This window comes from Daphnia carinata, chromosome 7 (assembly GCF_022539665.2).
Source record: "Daphnia carinata strain CSIRO-1 chromosome 7, CSIRO_AGI_Dcar_HiC_V3, whole genome shotgun sequence".
Lineage (NCBI taxonomy): Eukaryota > Metazoa > Arthropoda > Branchiopoda > Diplostraca > Daphniidae > Daphnia > Daphnia carinata.
The window spans coordinates 9,249,308-9,269,513 of record NC_081337.1 but is presented as its reverse complement, the minus strand read 5'-3'; the positions used below and the strand labels follow the sequence as shown (position 1 = coordinate 9,269,513).

At 39.0% G+C, this 20,206-nt stretch overlaps 7 protein-coding genes across 8 annotated transcripts; 2 read left to right on the top strand and 5 right to left on the bottom strand.

Moving 5' to 3' along the window:
- Positions 1 to 40: 40 nt before the first annotated feature.
- On the top strand, positions 41 to 2,726 carry LOC130690359 (TBC1 domain family member 22B-like). The gene is made up of 10 exons (XM_057513379.1): positions 41 to 121; positions 196 to 270; positions 651 to 787; positions 850 to 1,038; positions 1,118 to 1,251; positions 1,312 to 1,503; positions 1,588 to 1,711; positions 1,778 to 1,960; positions 2,022 to 2,245; positions 2,305 to 2,726. Exons 2-10 carry the CDS (start codon positions 212 to 214, stop codon positions 2,446 to 2,448), a joined length of 1,386 nt encoding a protein of 461 aa, XP_057369362.1. The 5' UTR covers positions 41 to 121; positions 196 to 211; the 3' UTR covers positions 2,449 to 2,726.
- On the bottom strand, positions 2,621 to 4,005 carry LOC130690206 (cyanocobalamin reductase / alkylcobalamin dealkylase-like). The gene is made up of 5 exons (XM_057513219.2): positions 3,722 to 4,005; positions 3,453 to 3,650; positions 3,241 to 3,399; positions 3,058 to 3,180; positions 2,621 to 2,988 (listed from the first exon to the last, which is right to left on the bottom strand). Exons 1-5 carry the CDS (start codon positions 3,797 to 3,799, stop codon positions 2,818 to 2,820), a joined length of 729 nt encoding a protein of 242 aa, XP_057369202.1. The 5' UTR covers positions 3,800 to 4,005; the 3' UTR covers positions 2,621 to 2,817.
- A 676-nt stretch (positions 4,006 to 4,681) lies between these two features.
- Positions 4,682 to 6,411, top strand: LOC130690075 (peptide chain release factor 1-like, mitochondrial). Its single transcript, XM_057513054.2, has 6 exons — positions 4,682 to 5,132; positions 5,189 to 5,271; positions 5,339 to 5,561; positions 5,622 to 5,770; positions 5,830 to 5,931; positions 5,994 to 6,411. Exons 1-6 carry the CDS (start codon positions 4,769 to 4,771, stop codon positions 6,324 to 6,326), a joined length of 1,254 nt encoding a protein of 417 aa, XP_057369037.1. The 5' UTR covers positions 4,682 to 4,768; the 3' UTR covers positions 6,327 to 6,411.
- LOC130690055 (S-phase kinase-associated protein 2-like) lies at positions 6,385 to 8,172 on the bottom strand. Its single transcript, XM_057513033.2, has 5 exons — positions 7,436 to 8,172; positions 7,275 to 7,380; positions 6,902 to 7,210; positions 6,682 to 6,844; positions 6,385 to 6,621 (listed from the first exon to the last, which is right to left on the bottom strand). Exons 1-5 carry the CDS (start codon positions 7,946 to 7,948, stop codon positions 6,438 to 6,440), a joined length of 1,275 nt encoding a protein of 424 aa, XP_057369016.1. The 5' UTR covers positions 7,949 to 8,172; the 3' UTR covers positions 6,385 to 6,437.
- A 635-nt stretch (positions 8,173 to 8,807) lies between these two features.
- LOC130690341 (ubiquitin-associated protein 1-like) lies at positions 8,808 to 14,291 on the bottom strand. The gene is made up of 7 exons (XM_057513361.2): positions 14,060 to 14,291; positions 13,763 to 13,822; positions 13,571 to 13,687; positions 11,977 to 12,145; positions 10,277 to 10,398; positions 9,732 to 10,217; positions 8,808 to 9,645 (listed from the first exon to the last, which is right to left on the bottom strand). The coding sequence occupies exons 1-7, from the start codon at positions 14,147 to 14,149 to the stop codon at positions 8,962 to 8,964; spliced, it is 1,728 nt and encodes a 575-aa protein (XP_057369344.1). The 5' UTR covers positions 14,150 to 14,291; the 3' UTR covers positions 8,808 to 8,961.
- A 205-nt stretch (positions 14,292 to 14,496) lies between these two features.
- Positions 14,497 to 15,997, bottom strand: LOC130690199 (uncharacterized). 2 transcript variants are annotated; one of them, XM_059496131.1, is made up of 5 exons: positions 15,693 to 15,997; positions 15,409 to 15,607; positions 15,144 to 15,290; positions 14,903 to 15,068; positions 14,497 to 14,813 (listed from the first exon to the last, which is right to left on the bottom strand). In XM_059496131.1, the coding sequence occupies exons 1-5, from the start codon at positions 15,785 to 15,787 to the stop codon at positions 14,674 to 14,676; spliced, it is 747 nt and encodes a 248-aa protein (XP_059352114.1). In that variant the 5' UTR covers positions 15,788 to 15,997; the 3' UTR covers positions 14,497 to 14,673. The 2 variants fall into 2 exon arrangements, with proteins under 2 accessions (XP_059352114.1, XP_057369194.1); XM_057513211.2 differs by having other exon boundaries at positions 15,409 to 15,626; positions 15,709 to 15,991.
- A 550-nt stretch (positions 15,998 to 16,547) lies between these two features.
- On the bottom strand, positions 16,548 to 20,117 carry LOC130689781 (wolframin-like). The gene is made up of 10 exons (XM_057512726.2): positions 19,741 to 20,117; positions 19,568 to 19,684; positions 19,281 to 19,503; positions 18,297 to 19,190; positions 18,167 to 18,238; positions 17,938 to 18,068; positions 17,659 to 17,851; positions 17,460 to 17,594; positions 17,161 to 17,397; positions 16,548 to 17,092 (listed from the first exon to the last, which is right to left on the bottom strand). The coding sequence occupies exons 1-10, from the start codon at positions 20,013 to 20,015 to the stop codon at positions 16,706 to 16,708; spliced, it is 2,664 nt and encodes an 887-aa protein (XP_057368709.1). The 5' UTR covers positions 20,016 to 20,117; the 3' UTR covers positions 16,548 to 16,705.
- Between the last annotated feature and the right edge of the window lie 89 nt (positions 20,118 to 20,206).

The window sequence follows — 20,206 nt, the reverse complement described above, 5'->3', positions numbered from 1 at the left end:
AAAAATTGAGACATCTAGCGAGTTCTATTATAAGTTCGTGAAAAGGTAATTGTTGTGAGCTGTCATTTTGTTCGTTCTGTTTTCTTCGTCACGCAGTTTGTTTTTGTTTTTTTTAATACAAGTAAGCTTACATTTTATTTGTAAAATCGTGTTTTCAACATCTTAATAATTCCAATTCCTATGATGGATTTTCAGGAATACCCATTGCAATATGGAGGCTGCAAAGAACAAATCTATTTTTTCAAGGAATGTACCGAGATTGCCGGGAAAGTAAGTGCGATTTAGAAAACCGTTTTTTTCTACGTTGTATACGTGTCCATAAACGTGTATAGCGATACTTCCTCTTGGTAGCGACTGAGAGAATTGACCAAAAATATTCCCCAAGATGAAACATTGTAGATAGAAATGCCATTTTTTATCCTTATCTTGGTAAGCACCACAGACAAATAGATGAAATAAGATAAGTCATTAGAGTGACTGCCTCAGAGACCTGAGGTATTGATTACTTTAGTACATATTTCTCAGTTTTTTTTTTTTTTTACAATGGAAAGACTTTATCCTGAAAAAATAATTGACTTGTCACAGTTTGATTATGCATGGGATGAAGGCTACTTTTGGAGTGAAGTTTCAAATTTGTTCTTTGCTTCTAGAGCTAGTTCAAGTCCACGTAAGGAGATGATAGCTGGAAGTGTTAATAGAAACACCCCTGCTACTTCATTCGATGATTTTCAAGAAAGTGTGAGTGACGCCTGGGATCTAGGAGATGATGAATTCTGTATTATCTCAGGTACGGTCTGTAAACACCAATATTTGTGACAACCTCCAGATTAATGACATTTTAAAATGAAGATGTTAAAATTTCTAAGAAAATGGCCCAATCAACAGCAGCCAGTGTAATCAATCGGCACCGGACTCAAAGTGCTGATCAAGTTACAGGCAACCATCAAGTCCCTTCAGTTTCCAAGAATGCAAACAGATCATTTCCTGGTCATCCTCATCCTTTTTTAGAGTCTGCCCAATCTAGAAAGTTGAATGAAGGTTGGATGGTGTTTAACTTTTTTATCATAGACTGAAATTTTAAACATCGATATTATTCCCTTACCATATTCATTTAAAGATCTCCAAAGTGGAAAAATGGAAAAATTCAATATCGTGCTAAATAGTGCCAATAGTACAATGAAGGAACTCGAAGAATGCAGTTGGCATGGCATCCCACCGCCTGTAAGAGCCATAACTTGGCGCCTGTTATCGGTTAGGAATAGAAACAATGTTAACCAATCGAACGAAAAGGTAATGTGGTATCTTCTTTAGGGATACATTCCTATTAACCTCGACAAGCGTGCATCAACGCTCAAACGGAAACGCGAGGAATACTGGAATCTCGTCGAGCAATATTACGAGACCCGTCATGAGGAAACACATCAGGACACCTTTCGGCAGATTCATATAGACATTCCGAGAATGAGCCCGTTAATTGCCCTCTTCCAACAAAGCATTGTACAGGTATTTACTATTATTGTAATTTTTTTTTTCTCTTTAAAAGGAAAAACATAACAAGAATATATACATACATTTTTGTTTTATTAGGAGATGTTCGAGCGCATTTTGTATATTTGGGCAATGCGCCATCCGGCTTCTGGCTACGTTCAGGGGATCAACGACCTGGTTACTCCATTTTTTGTTGTCTTTCTTCAAGAAGTAATACCATCAGGTATGTGAAAATTCAAATAACGCAGGAAGTTTGATAGATTTGGTTGTCGTTTTCCCTTCATTCCAGATAGTGATTTGGATACGCATGACGTCAGCAAATTATCGGACGAAGACCGCAATAGCATTGAAGCCGATTCATTTTGGTGTTTGTCGAAATTGTTGGATGGTATTCAAGACAATTATACTTTTGCACAGCCTGGAATTCAGAATAAAGTTCGGCAATTAAAAGAACTGATTGAGCGGGTTGACGGTACTTGGATCTTGTTATTTCAAATCAATGTAGTGTTAAAATTAATTAATTTTTTTTTCAGTTGAGTTGCATCAGCATCTTGTGCGCCATGAAGTTGACTATTTGCAATTTTCGTTTCGTTGGATGAACAATTTATTGATGCGCGAATTACCATTGCTGTGCACTGTCCGTCTTTGGGACACATGTTTGGCTCAGCCTCATGGCTTCGCCAATTTCCATTTGTACACATGTGCAGCTTTTTTATTAAAATGGAGGAACCCGCTTCTCCGACAAACAGATTTTCAGGTAAGTACCGTACTGTAAGTAAGTACTCGAACTGACTGATTGTTATCGCATAATGACAGGGACTAATGATGATGTTACAAAATTTGCCGACACAATCCTGGTCTGACGAAGAAATTGGAGAAATTGTAGCGGAAGCATATCAACTTCACTACATGTTCTCGAATGCGCCAAATCATCTTCAAAGTTCGGCTAGCAAGCCTTGATCTTCGTTTTATTGAATCAGATCAGTGTTCAATATCACAAGAAACGAACAAGCTAAGGTTTGAATCCACGATAAACTGTAAGTGGATCGAACACTTGTAACAAAACAATATATCATTACATTGTTCATGGAATAGCGCTCAGTGCCTGCATCACCCAAGTGGCTCCCGAAAATTATCAATGGAGCAACGTTTACTGATACCAATACTACCATGTTCATAGATTTTTTTTTCCTGTTAAATGTAAATACAATTTGGCATATTTTCATGTCATATAAAGCCTTCTTGCGCATTCTCTATATGCCATGAATTTATACAAGAAAAAAAACAACGTTGGCCAAGCATTAAGTCATTTTTTGCTACGCGCGACTTTCAATTGGTTCTAATGAATTCTATTAAATCACTTCTCTCAGAAGGTCGTGTGCTAAAGTACTTCTGTTGTAGTTCAGAATATCGTTCTGCCGGTTTCACGACATCCCGAAAGCTCCAATCTTGCCAGTTATTGTTGTATCGATTCAAAAGATCGATTTTTTTTCCCTCTTCCTAGATTCAACCAGAGCAAACCAATGCATAACAATGTAACATTTAAATATACAAAAGATAATAATTTACCTCAAGAATATCCTTTGGTGGTTTAAAGTCTAAATTTGGAACCAAGACATTCTGAAATATGATAACTGCTCTTAAGGCAAACCATCCAATATATTTAGGATGTAGACATACTCCATAAATTGCCTAAGGCAATTAAGCGTATTAATCGTGTACGGATTAAACAGAATTTGTAATAAAATTTACTTTATCTACCGGCCAAGGTGGATCCAAAATATCTGTCTTCTGATAAAAGTAAACTGCACCAGAAACATGTCCAGCTGTTTGAACAAGGACTTTTGGTCTTCTTGTTCCTTGTCTCATCTCATAATCATATAGTACACTGGTCTTCTGATCTGGAAATGACTGCAAATTCAGTGTGACAACAAAATGCTTTCATGATTTTGAAACAAAAATACTTGAATAGCTCTTGTAAGGCATGACCGTAAGGCTTGATCTAGATAATCTTGATTGATACTGTTTCCAATGCTATTGCGTACATATGGTATGAAACATTTTTCAAAAAATGATGGGCTACTAATTATTATAAAAGCAAGTGTGTCATCAGGATGTTCCAATTGAAACCCAGGTTTTACATTAGCATTATACCAACCAACCTGATGGATGCAAAAATGTGATTGTAAACATATCTTACAGAGATTAAATATTAACCATGCATGAAACTAACCTTAAAGGGATGACATTCTAGTCCTGATTCATGTAAGAGACCTGCCAGCTTGGCTCTCAGTTCACTTAAGGTATCCATATTTTATTTTTCACTACAAGACACAAGAACACATTAAATGCATTACACCGTGCTTTCCACAAATTATGGATATGCTTGTGACTTATGGAGCAAAAGCATTATTTTAGTATGTCCTAATAGCAGTGATCTTTGAGATAAATGCTGTTTATTGGGGACAGCATGTTGTGTCAGCAACTAAGCATCCAGTATAGTCACCAACACACCCTCATATATCATTTATTTGATATATATAAATATAATGTATCGAAAACTACATTTACATACTGCAAGTTACGTAACTTATGTTACATCTTGCATATCTTCTTCTCTACTCTACAAACAAAACGAGGAAAAATGGGGAGGAGTTTTGGCGTCCGCCCTATTGCGAATTTGCTATGATTGGCTGGCGGGGGGACTACCTGAAAAGGGTTCAAACCGCCGCTGGCTATAGGGAATCTGCGGGATGAGTCTTTTGGGACACTAGAACGTAGATGGAAACGTGGATACCATAAGCAACTTTTCGGTCCGAACATTAATTATAACAGGTAGGCGACAGCACGTGAGCTGACAGGCAGGGATAGCGGGTGCATTGCTAAATAATCTTGACTAAATATCTTTTTAACAAACAAAAAATGTTTGAATAATTTAATAAAAACAAGGATTCAAACCCGTGAAAATCAGCATGGCAGCCGCCACCTATATGCCATAGCGCCATATCTTACACGTACAGTACTAGTACGGCTAGCAGTATTATTATTAGGAAGGCAGGCTAGTATTTACCTCTAATGAATGAAAATAACAACTCCTTAGTATCGACCTTCAAACGTTCACGATGGCTAAAGTGCAGTATTAACCAATGAGAATTAAAGATCGCTGTCGTCTGCAGCTAAAGATTGTTGAGATTTTCATTTATTTGATTGAATTGAAAGAAATCGTCGAAGTAAAACATCATCGTTTACCTGAGTTTAATACAGTGTACAATTTTAAAAAATGGTGTCTTGTGTTGTTTCAAGAAATATTTTGCTAGTGCCAAATGTTGTGCAATGGCCTAACCATGTGAGAAATTGTTTCCGTACTTCAACGTTCTTCCGTAGTTTATATCAAAGCTCTTTGTGCAGCAATATAAAAAATCTCGTTCAAGGGTTATCACTAACAAATAAATTTGACCCAAGACTTCGAACTTTCCTTCTTCATTTCAAGCAAAACTTCGACGATACGGGCTTTCAAGGCACAACAAGCAGTTACAGGATAGGTGAAATAAAGATACATCACATCCAAGCACTGAGCAGATTGTGTGAAAAATTATTACAGACTGAAGATTATCTGCATGAGTTAAAAGCTTTGAGCTTTGAAGGTAAGTTTTCATAACATAGTAACAACAAAAGAAATATGTTAATGAATATGCACTAGATGATAAAATTGGAGATCTTGCCAAAATGGCACACGAAGAATATGAGCAGTTGGAGAAAACCCTCACTCAAATTCAAAATGAAGTGCACATTTATGATTATTCAGCATTTCAGGGTGTGTATATGCTTTAACTCTATCAATCAATTGCAGGCATTAGAACTAATATTACAAGAAGAAGATAGTCAAACTGAAGGAATAATTATGGAATTCTCTGCTGGTGTGGGTGGACAAGAATCCATGTTATTTTGCAGCGAAATGTTGGAAATGTATAGCAATTATTGTGATAATGAAGGATGGGATTTTGAGCTAACAGATGTTGAAAGAAGTGATTTAGAGGGTGTGAGACATGCTGCACTTACCATCAATCATCCAGGTATGGTTTTCCATTTAACTGGATTTCCTACCTTCACAAATTTATTTTTCATCATTTCAGAGGCCTATAAAAATTTGCAATTTGAAAGTGGAGTTCATCGGGTGCAACGCGTTCCGAAAACTGAAAAGGCTGGGCGAGTTCACACCAGCACCGTTACTGTTGCAATCCTTCCTCGCCCTTCTGAAGTTACAGTAACCATTGAACATAAAGTAATCCGACCATAATTAAATTTGCAGAACATATTTTGGAAGTCAGTTATTTCTTTAAGGACCTTAAAATTGAGACGAAAAGAGCGAGCGGTGCAGGTGGCCAACACGTGAATACTACAGAATCTGCAGTCCGTATCACACATCTACCATCAGGTTTAGTGGTAGTAAAACGATATTATTTAAAAACACGTATTCCAATTTTCTTAGTTTCGTTTTTCATCAGTCGGAATGTCAGACTCAAAGGTCGCAAATGCAGAACCGTAAGGTGGCAATCGACAAAATCAGGGCACGTCTGTTCCAAATGAAAATTGATCAGCAACTCGCATCAACCCGATCGAGCCGTAAACTACAAGTAGGCTCTAGCAGTCGTTCCGAAAAAATACGAACCTACAACTTTCCTCAAGACCGGGTTACAGACCATCGTATTAATTTTACTAGTCATAACTTGGGGGAATTCTTACGTGGCGCACGAACATTTGAGATTCTTCTCGGCAAACTCCAAGAAGAGTCACACAAGGAAAGAGTAGCCGAATTTTTAGAACAAATAAAACTTTAAAATGTCTTGAATGATACTGAAGTGTCTTTGTCGTCGATAATTTTTTCTACATGTTAGCTATGAATACATCGAAATGTATTCCTAATGTATATAACAAACATGACTTTGATTTTATTCCCTGACTTTCATTCCCCAAATCGAGGTACGTCGAATTCCGACCGTTGGTCTTGCTACACTGGAAAAGTAAAACTTGTTGATTTCAATGTGCGGTAGTTTAGTCCGAAGTGTGGTAAGCATCGTTTCCGTCAATAGACCAAAAATATCAAGATACAAGAGGCCACTTCTTTGGAACACTCTACAGCCAAAAATCATACGTAACTCTTGCATCTTAATATTTATAAGCAAATATACTTACAGATATACGGAGAGCGGCACATTGTAGCATCGTGCCATTGCCAAATATTCAAGTCGTGTCAAATTTTCGTGAATATAATTCACACAAGTCGATGTTACAGACGTTGCATCACTGATATCCAACTCGACTAGATTTGGACATCGTTGACAAAGGGAAAGTACGTCTAAAATAAAATTCAGCATTAATATCTTATAGCTAAACTTATGTTGCATAGAATTACTTTCATCTTTGAGCGTCACGCGACATCCGCTTATGTTGATGCGCTCCAACGTTTTTGGTGCTGATGAGCAGAGCAACTGTAGTGCTTCAGGGCTCAAGTCTGTCCAAGCCAAATTCCAACTATCGAGCTTCTTGCACCCCTCCATAATGTATTTTAATTCCGCAACTCCGACGCCATAGCACATAGACATGTTTAGCACTTCCAGCTGCTCATTTTGACTCAATGCCTTACATGCTTTTTCATCAACAATACAATGTTCCAAACTAAGTTTTTTCAGATTTTTACAGGACTCAAATAATTCAAAGAGGCCTGCATGGAATATTGTTATTTGCATCAGTGATACAAAAAAAAAAAAATACTTGTTCAATAGTACCTTGTGTTGAAATAGATGACATACTCAAATCCAAAAACTGGAGATTTTGGTAACTTGGGCATTCTTGAGGTGGGGGACAACTGGCAGGATATATTGGATCACAAATCTAAATATAGATGCAAGGTAATAAGAATGTTATGGCTTTCCTTTTTTTAATTTACCTCAGTTTTAGCAAGTCTTAAAACTTGGGTCCCTCTTAACAGTACATTACCCAGTATGGTTGGTTTTAGGCAGGTACCACTCAGATCCAACCTTCTCCACAAAACCTCATCATAGGACAGTCTCTTCCACCGTTTTGAAACCTGAGCACACTTGGCCATTGTAGATTTTGGGAGCCATTTGAAAACACTAAGTATGACTTCATCTGACAGTCGAGAGAAACCATCAATACCAGGTGGTCCTTCCACTCTCATTCGCTTTGATAGCAGAAAGCTATCACAAGACTGGTCATCTTCTGAGAATTCCATTCTAACTAATGAAGGGGCTATTGGTGAACATTCTTTCCTTTTTACAGCAGGCTCTGGGATGTGGTCTGGCACTTCTTTAATTGAAGGATTGCTACAAGAATTTGAATCATCATCCATTGCAGATAATCCTAGGTCTTCCATTACTTCTGTTGAAACATCATGGCAATCTAGGCTCCACCTTTTATAACCAGTATTTAGCTTGGCCATTTATACTCAAAAGTAAGATGACGAAAACAATTGAAGTCCAGAAGCAGGAAGGCTGATATCGTGATATTAAAATAATCCTGGAAGCGATGTTTTAGAAATTGCCGAAAGTTAACTGATATCTGCGATATATTAGAAAAATGGTTAAAAAAACATTAAAAACAGTCAGCAAAGTACAATAGTCTAAAGTCATGTCACGTTGCGCGCTAAAAAGACACTGGCACTTCGATCCAATGTTGACCATTCTATGATTTTTTTCAGTAGTTCAAAATTATGGAACAAAAAAAACAGCAAATAATATAAAAAGAGCACAAAACCTAATAGGAAATTATTTTAATAATGATAATTGCTTATTTTTATATTTATAAGTTCCATTGCATCGATTCCATGAAATAAAAAAACTGTTTTTTTCCAATCATTTAAAATAAGTGTGGCAAAGATGGCGGTAATTCAAATATTTCGACGAATTATTTTGCACAAGTGCATAGCATGTCAAATACGTGGTTTGGTGACTTAGATTAGTAGAAAACCAAACGAAGAAAACACTTAGTAAGATCGATGACTATTATTTTGGAAACAGCTATGCAGGGTTAATAAATTGTTTGGATGTACTAATGATACCAGCACTTAATTGTTTAAAAGTTAAAAATTTCGTTAGAACTAGTCATTGATAAATGTCTAATGTGATATGGCATTGACAATATGAGTTAACAATTAATAAAATTTAGAAATTTTTTAAAAATAAAACAATTAAGATTTTCAACATACTGTGTAAAAGAAAAGAAAAAGTTTATGATCATGCCATCGACATAACAAAGCAAAGGACAATGAACTGATGACCGAGTAATTTTAAAGATTCAAGTTCACAGATAAATAAATGTCAATTTATTCTAACAAAAGAGTTATGAAGAAGCACAGAATCATTGATGTTTTCAATGTTGATACACTAGGAAATAATATATTCAATAAACAAAACATAAGAGCAATAGGTCATGAAAACACGAATGAACATATGATCACTTCAGCAAAAGAATATCCAAGGCCTTGTCGCGATTGTGGCATGCCGCCACTAAGGCAGAACTTATTTTTCTATGGTCAAATCCTAATGCCGACAGCTGATCGACCAGCCTTAGGTGATGCTCTATCTGTTCTGGTAATTCCGTACAAGGCTTAAGAACGTCCAATGCAGATTCTATCCTCTGGATCGAATGGCCAGCTTCTTCCAATTTTTGAATTAGTAACAGTTGGTCAACAACATCCTTTTCATTGGCACCCAGACGAGCAATAGCTCGGGCTGCTGTTTCCCGTACAAATCCCATATCATGCAATTGTTGGACTAAGCATCTCTCGACTGCGGTAAGGTTCTTTTCGAATGGCAGCGAGTGAGTCATACTTGGCATTGGCATTGGCCTTTTTATTGAGTCTAACGTTAAACGTGGAGGAGGAGTGCGAGAGCTGAGTCTCTTATCCAATGCCCCTGCAAATGGCAGATGATTTATTGGAATTCCTCCAGTGCCAAAGCTAGTATCAGACAGGTCTGGGACACTTTTGGCTTGGCGTAAGTTTGTATGCGAAACGGTTCGATCGTTGGATTGCATAGGCGTGCACATGTTCCCAAAAGATATCTTATCCGCACCGAAAACTGTGTTTTCATTTGGAATCCAGCTTGATTGATATTGCCCCAAGGGGAGTTGATGTCTCTGAAATGAAGTGTAATTGTAGTTTATAGTAAGTAAAAAACTTCTTATTACAGACTACTTGTTTTTACATATATGAAAAACCATACTTGTTCAGGCCATGCTGCCATTGTTGAAGGGTTATAGTTTTGATAAGGCAGCCGATAAGATGACTGGGAGTTTGGTTGAAGCAACATGGCTAGCTCTTCTTTATCATTTAAGGTCTTTAGTTCCATTTCCTCAAAAGGATTAGTTGAATAGCTTTCAAATTCAGCTAGGTTAATGACAGACATATTTTCCTTTTTCTTGATTTCCACTGTAGAGCTTTGGATTGGTGTAAGAACTTCCATTGAGGTCTGAGTATGTGGCAGCAATTGACCATTTGATGGATGCAAGTTGATAACATTTTGTGAAGGAATGCTGTTTGTTCGGCTATTTAAAGGGAGACCTGAAGTTATCTCTTCTATTTCCTTTTCATCAATATTTTGTTCCTCTAGTGCAGCTATTCTCTGCTTTCTTCTTACTAACTCTTGGGTCCGAAGATTTCTGATAGATTCCACTAGTTTCAATGCACTTGATTCATCTAAAAGCTCAATCTACAGAAAACATTTTTTTAGGTAATGTTGATAGAAACTACTTAATTTGAATGAAATACATCATCACAAAACAAATGAGAAGGAGGCTCAAAGTGACATAATCCAGGTGGAAGTGTGGGTCGACGGAGAGGTCGGTACTTCTCACTAATCTTGACAGAGATACCTCTTAAATAACTGTTTGCTAAGAAAATCGAGTTAGCATATTTTATACAAGTATGTGTGTTCTTTGTTTTGTTATTAATTTTTTTTTACCAGACATTGAACCAGAGCGATCCATTTTGGTTCGGTAACAAAGTATACAATAAGAAAACCACACGAAGAATTTCACTGACGTTAATTTCATTTGTTGACAAAATGCGTGCGTGGCTGTCATCTAGCGCTTGATACAGCTACTATGTTTAAAGACGTTTGCGAATTTTAGGGTTCCGCAACTGAAATATGCTGAATATTGAATAGAATAACATAATCTGATGCCCATAAAGTTGCTTAAACGTTATGCCGTGGCAATAGGTTAGAATGTCCATGCTTAAAATTCGTGTGTCAAATTAGGAGACGTAAGTTGATTGCATTGTGTTTGAGTTGCTAGCGTTCGTATTTTTTCATTTGCCTTTCATTAGTGAAAAAATATGGGAAAATGCTCAAATTAATAAAAGACGTTATTTGGTTTGCACTGTATCTGTCATGTGTTTGTATAAGCCTTGTCAGCAATGACTGCTTTCATGAGAAACCAAAGCCTTCACTGAGGAAGTCTGAGGATCTATTTTCCGAGGAAACATGTGCTGTTAACAATTATAATGGTATGGTTTTGATAAGAGCTGGAACATATGAAATTGGAACCGATGAGCCAGTATTCATAGCTGATGGAGAATCACCTTCTCGATCAGTTCAACTCAATGAATATTTCATTGACATACATGAAGTCAGCAATCAAAATTTTGCAGATTTTGTTGAAACTACCAACTTTATCACTGAGGCTGAAAAATATGGAAGTTCTTTTGTCTTTGAAGGAATTCTTAGTGAAGAAACCAAATCCAAGATCTCGAAGGTTGTAGCATCTGCCCCATGGTGGATGCCTGTAACAAATGCTTCATGGAAATATCCTGAAGGGCCAACCTCTTCAATATCAGGTTTTGCTTTATTTGTCAAGATGTTTATCCTAAATTTCAAACTTATTATGGATAATGTAGAAAAAAAGGACCACCCAGTGGTTCATGTATCCTGGAATGATGCTGTCAGCTACTGTAATTTTTATGGGAAAAGATTGCCGTCTGAAGCCGAATGGGAGGTTGCTTGTAAAGGAGGGCTCACGAAACGTCTCTATCCTTGGGGAAATAAATTAAATCCATATGGAAAGCATTGGTAACTTTATCGAACTCTTCATAGGATAAAAAGTGATTTCAATTTTTATGTTCGCTGTTTAGGACCAATATTTGGCAAGGAAAATTTCCTGATGGAAACACGGCAGACGATGGTTATATTAGCACAGCACCCGTCAATGCTTTTCCTCCAAATAAGTACGGACTTCATCAAATGGTCGGTAACGTTTGGGAGTGGACCATGGATTGGTGGCAAATCGATCATAGCTATCACCTCGTAAAGAATCCGGTACACATGTTTCGCTGTTTTACCATGTGATAGCCTTGAAAATTAATGAATGGTTTAAAATAACATTTTGTACTTTCTCTGGATATTAGACTGGTCCAAGAAGTGGAAAAGACAAGGTCAAGAAAGGTGGATCGTATATGTGCCATCACTCCACTTGTTTCCGCTACCGCTGTGCTGCTCGGAGTCAAAACACTCCAGACAGGTATAACATTATTCCTGATCACCATAATAACCACCTTACTAATGATTCTATTTATGTGTAGCTCGGCCAGTAATTTGGGATTCCGTTGCGCAAAGTCTTCCTCGCGTGAAGTAGGATCATCCTAGCGAAGAGAAAAATCTTTGGAATATATTATGTACAGTATTCATTCATTTTTCTAAAATCGAATACCACTTATTGTTTTTGCCTTCCACCCTCTCTGAATAAGAGTAGCAGGGTTGTTTATTTTCCCAGATACTTGGCGGTGGTTAAATTAGAATTACTCGGAAGAATGGCCAAATCAATGTGTTGGATCCCAAAAGAAGAAATTATAATATTGATGACAGAAATGATGAAAATGAAGACAACGACCAGGTCATTCAAAATAACTGCTGATCGATGATTATCATCGTCGTTGATATTCACGGTTCCAATTATTAGAAATAGGATGCCAACAATCACCTGAATAGGAAAAGGTAATTATAATTCGCCATTCTCTCGATTTGACTCTCAGCTAGTTTTGTGAAACTCCGCCAGGGAAGATATATGATTTCCCACTAATAACGAAGTGGATCCGTATAGTGCAAAAATCCAAAAAGCAATCGAAGCGCAGCGTGCCATTTGTTTATTGACGCGTTACATCGGTACATTTTAGGGGCCATTTTGCTTCTAGTTCGTTAAAATTGATTAGGCTTCTGTGGCATGTAAAGGACTGAGCAAGTAAAGGGGTAGAGAATATTGAGATCTTGGGTTAACTATCTATTACAAAAGAACTACTCGTTATATTTACGATCTGCGGCGAACGGTATCTTTAAGCAATCTATAATAGCAATAGCGAGCGAGAAGGCCAAGACCAGATAGTTGAGCTTATTGGTCGACACCAATTTGCAGTAATGCCAGTTGTTCATTAGGGCGATGGTGGCGACGGTAAGGCCCAGCATCACCTGCAGTGGCGTGTATACATAGTAATGAAGTCGTTCAACAAAATTCAATCGAATGGCAGTCTATTGTTACGTTTTATTAGATATCCACATATGTCGCGCAATTGTATACATTAAGGTACCACTCTTTTTATGCTGTTTGGCTAGCAAGACTGTTTGAAATTTACCCTTCATCCTTTATTTTCTCTTTAATTCTTAGCGGTCTATAAAACAACGGCTACGGGATCGAAAGCTGCAACCAGAACATTCAAGACAGTAATAACGACGACGCTGCCCAAGTTGATGTAGTTTAGAGCCAAAGCCGACCACCGATACTCTTCTATGTGAAGACGGCAATCACGCATCATGTTCAAGGAGAGGGCCAAAATCCCGACGAAAATCTACAAATACGTTACACATTCAATGGAAAACTGTTGGTAGGACTCGTTTTGGCATTGAAGCTTTCTTGTCCCAATAATCACGCGCCACCCTCCCTCTGCTCTAAAACCCGCTTTTCTCCTCGTTAGGGAAATTGCGCTTGTATTGCTACATAATAATCTAAAATCCTTCCTAGTCTTCTAATGAAAATAACATTCCACAAGCGCAATCATAGCTATAATCGTACTCACCTGAAGAACAATCGAAGAGGCAATCAGAGAGACCATAATGTGATAGAATTCATGCCGATGTCCTAATTGCAAAACGTATTTTAATTGAGAAGCGTTCGCCGTCAGTAATGCAATATCCTGAAACAACCCGTAAAAAATATTAACATTTTGTTCTAGCGTGCGATTAAGAATTAATTTTGCGAAATTCATTACCAGCATTCCCTGGGCGATGGTTTTCTTGGTGGCGTACTTGTTAGCGTCCAACGTCTTTCCCTGTAACATTAAAAGCAACTATTTAACGAATTTTTTCGAAATATTATGCACAAGAAATTTGTGTGCCTCGTCATCTGCTCTATAAACTTCGGCCATTGTGTTATCGAACACTGGCAAATCGCTTGTGGTTAAACTAAAATAGAGGAAACGCACATCACATAGTGCGAAACGTTGCCATAGGGATGCAAGAACAACAAAGGCAAGATTCGATTGTCGATGTTAAAATTCCAAACTTACCACAGCAACCATCTCCACCTCCCTTGATGAAATTTCCGTTTGATTTCCCACGCCATTTGCGTTTACCATCACGCCACTTGTGTTTACCATGTTGACCAAACCCTGCGGTTCGTAGCTAACATTGAAGCCGCAAACTGTCACAAATTCGAGAGTGTTTAACCAACACAGTCCACGCACTATTCCGAACTCCGACTAAAGCATCCCTAACCAAAGCCTACGTTGTTACTGTAAAATGACGGCGCGTGAGAGTAGGGTGGAGCGCCAATGCAATGCACTAAGGCGTTCGTGCACTTGTATAAGAACAGCCGTGAAACAGTTCCTGTTGTGCATACACCATGAGAAAAAAGAATAACGGAGAGATCTAGGTCATTCCGTTCCCATTTTTCTCTATACAAAGTTATTCGCTCGTACGTAGACACACTCCGTGCACTGAAAGGTGCTATCTAATTTTTTTATTATTATTGTTCCTTGAAAAAGAATACAATTACAATTAGGCACGTATAAACTTGGCAGAAGGATTAGCTGATGGAGGGACGAGGCATAACACTGGGGGGAAAGGGTCAAGAAAGTTTCGAGTCAAAACAAAAATATTTGAAGAGTGGGGCGGGAGTACATCACTCATCGTCGGTCGCATCGGTTGTTGTCGCCGGCAGTTGGCGGGGTGGAGCCAAGCGGTTGATGAGCGTCTCGGACTGAGGGTAACGTGATATCAACGTTTCAGGTTGACCCACTTCAGCTTTAGACGCGTCAAAACCTACGAAATAAGCGGCACAACAGTTTCGTGAAGCAAGTAGGAAGAAAACCGATCAACTGTGAATGAAAAAAGATTATAAAGAAAATTACCGGGTGCTTGAACAACGCTGATGAGGCAATAGCTAAGCTTATCTTCTAGATCGGCCGCTACCCACGATCCAACGGCAATAATTATTTGCGGGTTTGCATCGGGATCTTGAATGGGGTCTCCTAATTTCACTTGCTGGACACTACCGTCTGGCTTGAGTAAATGTAACTAGCGTGTTAGGGAAACAGTAAAATATCGTTTAAAAACAGCGGTTTAATCGTAAAATGTTGTGAAATTAGCTACCAGCAATGTCGTCCCGCGATGCCAAAAGTAAAGCTCGTCCGTGTTTTTCACCCGCCTCCACGTGCTGAAGTCTTTGCGGCGGAAAAGCAAGTAGGCTGCCGACACGGCTGGATAGCTCTTCGATTCGTCTTGTGGCCGTACGCGTATCTACGCCAATATCATACAAATGAATCAAAAACCATTTTGCGTAAAAAAAAAATAAAAGGGCATTAAATATGATGATATGATGGAGAATGTAATGATAAAAAATTAGCGAATAATCAACCTGTGAATCGAAAATATTTTTCATATTAGGCCCCCATGCTTCTTTCCTTTTCAGTCCTAAACTGACGACAAGCTCTTCCGATTCGTCTTGGCGTTCCTCAGCCGCTCGTGTTTGCAGCGCTGAAACTATGTCCCATAGGGCGCTCAGGTTTGCTTTGAGAAACTCCACTTCTTCCTTCAGTTTCAAATTGCTGCTGCCGCTGCTGCTACTGGTACGTCCTAATTTTGCCAATACCAAACTCAATTGTTTTTTGTTGTTTTTTGCCGGCTAAATTTTCTCGCAACTTGCAAGAAATGTTACCCTGTGCATTGACGTAATCAACGACTGTGAAGCACAAAACGACGATCAAGCAGAGTTTCACAACAGTGGACCAAGCCATCTTCTTTGAAACTAAAGTAGCAAGTCCCTTTTTCGGCTATAGTATATCTGGATGTTGACGTCTCTCGGAGTATACTGTTCTGAAATTTGACTGTTCGCTCGTCGTTTTGTGAGCACAACTGAGTGTGCGACAGAAACCTAGTTACGACTGTTTGTTTTGACCTCTGCCAACTCGAGGGGTGATAACCGTATAACCTTCTCCCTATCCTCAGTTACCAAAAGCCGTCTGTTCTTCATTTTCCATCTAAGCGGTTCTTTCCGCTTTCAGCCTTGTTTACACTAACAGTCTCGTTCTCCCTCCCGTCCTCATATTTCCCCCTTGTCTGCTGGGTTTCATCGTCTCTTACCTCCCTCATTTTCGTGCGCGTAGCTGTCGGAAATTTTGGCTAATAGAAGAAGACCGTAGATCGTATTTAGGTTATGGTCCCCTTGTTAAAGAACGATGTCTATTCAAAACATGTTTGAGACATTTTCGCTAATTCTCATCATATGCTCCACATTTCATTGCGTCCATACATCACAGAACTCAGCCCACATAAGATACAGACAATGTGCTTCAAATTTGGAATCGTTAACTGCAGTCTATTTGTTCGTCATCTCCAACAGGATGAAATTTAGTGCCTGTAGACCTTAGTAAAACGGACAAAACAAAAGCTCTCGTATAAGCGAATACGGACCCGAAGCTGTAGCGCATTATTGTGTTTATTCTTGCTTTGTCTGATGAAACTGTTAGCCCTAATACCTCCAAAGTCATTTCCATGTTTCTATTATTAATTATTTTATTCATAAAAGCTACCTATAGTTTTTGTGACATGAACAACGATCACTGATGGCACGAAAATATCATCATTGAAAAATGCTGATGGGTAAAAGCATAAATTAAATGTGTTAAAGATGTAAGGGTGATTTTGCGAAGCAGTTAGCCAGAATGAAGCAACTGGGTGACATTAAGACGTAAAAAATGCGGCAGGACGAAATCTGCCGCTCCTTGCAACGCCTTATCGACGAAAATACTGGCATCTGGCAACTCATGTACTGGTTGGTCGGCAGCAGACTCTGTACGACCGTTATACGAGCTATCCGATTGACAAGACAAGCACTCCAACGAGCTCAATACCAATTCCGGTTTGAGACCACCAACTGACGGCGATGAGAATGTGCCTCGGAAACGAATTTCTTGGCCCGATAACAAACGCAAAGCCAACTTTTGGAATCGCGGACCAGCTAGTAATTCTACTGCCAGCGTTTTATCACTATTAGCATCACTGAACCAAGATGACAGTTGAATCGGAACCTTCGATTCTACCTAAAGAAGCGACGAAGAGGATAGAAATACTTTGAAACAAAGTGGAAGATTATTGGACAAGGACGAACCTCGATGCGCAGAGTGAATTTGGAGAAGTTATCAACGTGGCACAGTCTTCCACGATCGTGATTTAATCGCCAAATTAAATGACACCGTCTCGAGTCAAGTGACTGCGGCATGCCATGGTTGTGGTTGTGACACGGAGGCCATTTTTCTCCAATTCGGCAAACAAGCCATTCATACCACTTTGATGGGAGCCATTGCAATAGCGACTCAATCGTATTCTGTCGACTTTCAATGGAAACCTTGATAAAATCTTGTTATGTTAACGTCACACTGACTGTTTGCAATGGCAAGGAATATTTACCTGACGGACAACCCCATCCCACTCAACACTCAATCCGCTAAGGGCGGAACATGCCAGTTGAATAGAAGCTATAGAGGAACTAGAGTCAGAGGATGGCGAATAGAAGCAGAACTCGTGATAACGCTCCCAAGTAAGCTTTACAAAAAGAAATTGATTAAATTACATTGAAATTATGCAAATAGAACCACTGGTATCTCACCTCTCCTGAATCAGAGTTCAAATCCTCACCAATGGATCCATGACTGATGCCACCTAATCCTGGCCGCAAGTGAATAGCAGGAACAGGGGTCGTTGTAGGCAACTCCAAGACGTCTTCGGGAAGCATGTCAGGAGTTTTTACAAACTGCATTAGACGATAGGTGAGTACGGCTAGGCATACTACCATTAGGACGCTACCGATAGATCGATAATAGATGCAAATATTAAATGAACAAACGGTTTAAAGGACCATGAATGAAATTGCTTTATGAAAATCAACCTTTGGCTCTTTAGATTTGAGAACTGAGCTCTCATTCGAAATATAGTGATTAGGCAGGCAGCCACGCCAAGTCCCATCCAAGGAGCTAAACCGACTGCAGATCCAGATGAGTAGGAGGTAATGCAAAGAAGCTGTAAAAAAGGTGTTAAAAATTTATATCTTTATAGCCAAGCTTTTTAAAGTTAAAAATATAACAAATAATACTTGTAAAAATTTAGGGTTAACATACCACGTTGGCTTTGGTGAGCAAGTTAGAACGGAGAAGGGCAGCAGCAATAAGGAAACCCATACCACGCAAGATCTAAAACAAAAGTGAATAATTACATTTAAAGGACTTCTAAATTAAGGCTCTTTAATACCCCATCGTAGCCGGATAACTGGAACCAATCAATGGCTAAGAAAAGCCAGAAGAGACTGAGAAAATGCGGAAGAGACCAAGCCAATCTATGACTTGCATAGTTGAACTGTCTCATTCTTTTGGCGTATAGGTAAATAAGAAGCACGGTTCCCAAGAGCGTTACAGCGGTACCCAGATGGAAACGAATACTCCAAGAAGAGCGAAAAAGTTGAGTCCAGCGCGGTGATGTGCTCTCGTCATCTTCAGAATAGAAACTCCAGAGGCTGATATCAGCTCGCCAAAGGATCCAACAGACGAGATACAGCAGATCATAAAGTCCGACTCCGACATGACAATCGAGACAGGTCGAGCAGAGTAATGTTGCCAGAACGCTTAGTTCGCCAAATGGGATCCATGATCCCGGATCAGGTAAGGAGGAGCGCACCAGCTGTAATGCGGGTTGGAGTGAAATACATAGCAAGGTCGCTAATAAAAGTCGCCCAAGATGGTATGGAAATATACCGAAAATATACAAATTTTCGGCCGTGACCGGTTCGAGGAGTCGTTGGGCATGTTGGGATAATAGCAACGACCAACCATGGAACATGTTCCATTCCCTAACCGAGTGACATGATTGGACTGTAAAGTATATGGCTGCCGCTAAAGCCAGGACCCAAGTGAGCAAAATTAAGGCGGACGATAGTTGCAAGTTGAGTAACAAAATAGGGTTGCTAAAGGCAAACGAAATTATAACTAATGAAAACATAAGGGATAGTGATAGGGGATGGGTAAAGTCAACAAGCTTGCAACATTTCAGCCAATGATACATGTGGCTAAGATTTTGTTTGGATCCCAGATTGAGTAACCGTAATAGAGGTGGGAAATGGCCGGATGCGTAGACAGACGCAGCCGACATCTTAGCAAAAGAAAGAAAAGGATTTGTTTTTTAGTTTGCTCTGAATTTGTTGACAACTAACAACACTATGTTGTCTAGAACTCAAAATACCATATGCTGTTCGCTGATCAGTTCTCCTCCCAACACTAATGAAGAAGAATCAGTGACCTGCTTCAGAGCTTCTTCGTTTTCAAGCTGTGAAGTTTTTTGTGACGCAAAACTATCTTCTAGCCACTGTTCCAGTTGCTTTGTAGTTATGAATTCATTTCCTTGTGCCATGTTGGAAAATAAGGTTTTTGCACCTAACCTTGCAGCCCTTTCATGCTGGGACATACTGAAATAATGGAGAACTATGTAAATGCTGTACACACTGATATGATACTAGAATGCAAGCATACTCCAGGAAAGAGCGTATTTTGTGGCAGTTGCTCTCTGTTATGCCTCTATTTGTTTCAAAACAAGTCTTGAGTAGTTCTGCACCTTCATAATGACCCTGGTCAGCTGCTTTCAATAACCTGAAGAAATCGAAAAGTTATAATTCCGTTTAAAGATTGAAGTTGTAATGTTATACCAGTGAATTGCCATCTGGTCACTTTCTGCACAATTTTCTGAAAGAAATTGTTTAGCTAGTGCCACTTGACTATGGCCACAGCCTTCCTCTGCCATGCGGAGCCGAAGCCGCTGAAGCGATCCGTGGGGACCATCGTGGAGAACCCATTGTTTTCGTTTGATCCGGCCGCCAGATGAGCCGCTAATAGCAGAATTCGTTGAAGTACTTATGCCATTACTGGTAACACTATTAGTATTCGTATTATTCGAATTCGGATTGGAATCCGGTGCTTCCATTTTATAGGGAATAAGAAATCCTTATCTCACTTCGTAGCAGCTACACAATTGATCGTAAAAACATCTCCCATAGCGCACGATGTGGTTACACAAACATGAATGTCAGCTTGCAGCCAAAAGAAAGAAAACTTCGTCTGCCAGGATTAGAAATCGATTGCTACATCGATTTAATATGATAATTTACATAAAAT

Coding starts and splice junctions, on each gene's coding strand:
- LOC130690359 (XM_057513379.1), top strand. CDS start 212: ATGGAGGCTGCAAAGAACAAATCTATTTTTTCAAGGAATGTACCGAGA. Junction 1,039..1,117: donor ATCTAGAAAGTTGAATGAAG/GTTGGATGGTGT, acceptor ATTCATTTAAAG/ATCTCCAAAGTGGAAAAATG. Junction 1,712..1,777: donor TCAAGAAGTAATACCATCAG/GTATGTGAAAAT, acceptor CCTTCATTCCAG/ATAGTGATTTGGATACGCAT.
- LOC130690199 (XM_057513211.2), bottom strand. CDS start 15,787: ATGGCTTGGTCCACTGTTGTGAAACTCTGCTTGATCGTCGTTTTGTGC. Junction 15,627..15,708: donor TGATTACGTCAATGCACAGG/GTAACATTTCTT, acceptor TGGCAAAATTAG/GACGTACCAGTAGCAGCAGC. Junction 14,814..14,902: donor CAGCGTTGTTCAAGCACCCG/GTAATTTTCTTT, acceptor CTTATTTCGTAG/GTTTTGACGCGTCTAAAGCT.
- LOC130689781 (XM_057512726.2), bottom strand. CDS start 20,015: ATGGAAGCACCGGATTCCAATCCGAATTCGAATAATACGAATACTAAT. Junction 19,685..19,740: donor GACCAGATGGCAATTCACTG/GTATAACATTAC, acceptor CGATTTCTTCAG/GTTATTGAAAGCAGCTGACC. Junction 17,093..17,160: donor AATTCACTCTGCGCATCGAG/GTTCGTCCTTGT, acceptor TCGCTTCTTTAG/GTAGAATCGAAGGTTCCGAT.
- LOC130690075 (XM_057513054.2), top strand. CDS start 4,769: ATGGTGTCTTGTGTTGTTTCAAGAAATATTTTGCTAGTGCCAAATGTT. Junction 5,272..5,338: donor TCACTCAAATTCAAAATGAA/GTGCACATTTAT, acceptor AATCAATTGCAG/GCATTAGAACTAATATTACA. Junction 5,932..5,993: donor ATCTACCATCAGGTTTAGTG/GTAGTAAAACGA, acceptor GTTTTTCATCAG/TCGGAATGTCAGACTCAAAG.
- LOC130690206 (XM_057513219.2), bottom strand. CDS start 3,799: ATGGATACCTTAAGTGAACTGAGAGCCAAGCTGGCAGGTCTCTTACAT. Junction 3,181..3,240: donor CACCTTGGCCGGTAGATAAA/GTAAATTTTATT, acceptor TAATTGCCTTAG/GCAATTTATGGAGTATGTCT. Junction 2,989..3,057: donor CACCAAAGGATATTCTTGAG/GTAAATTATTAT, acceptor GGTTGAATCTAG/GAAGAGGGAAAAAAAATCGA.
- LOC130690341 (XM_057513361.2), bottom strand. CDS start 14,149: ATGGTAAACACAAGTGGCGTGATGGTAAACGCAAATGGCGTGGGAAAT. Junction 10,218..10,276: donor CTCATTTGTTTTGTGATGAT/GTATTTCATTCA, acceptor TGTTTTCTGTAG/ATTGAGCTTTTAGATGAATC. Junction 9,646..9,731: donor TGGCAGCATGGCCTGAACAA/GTATGGTTTTTC, acceptor ACTTCATTTCAG/AGACATCAACTCCCCTTGGG.
- LOC130690055 (XM_057513033.2), bottom strand. CDS start 7,948: ATGGCCAAGCTAAATACTGGTTATAAAAGGTGGAGCCTAGATTGCCAT. Junction 7,211..7,274: donor GTCATCTATTTCAACACAAG/GTACTATTGAAC, acceptor TATTCCATGCAG/GCCTCTTTGAATTATTTGAG. Junction 6,845..6,901: donor CGTGACGCTCAAAGATGAAA/GTAATTCTATGC, acceptor ATTTTATTTTAG/ACGTACTTTCCCTTTGTCAA.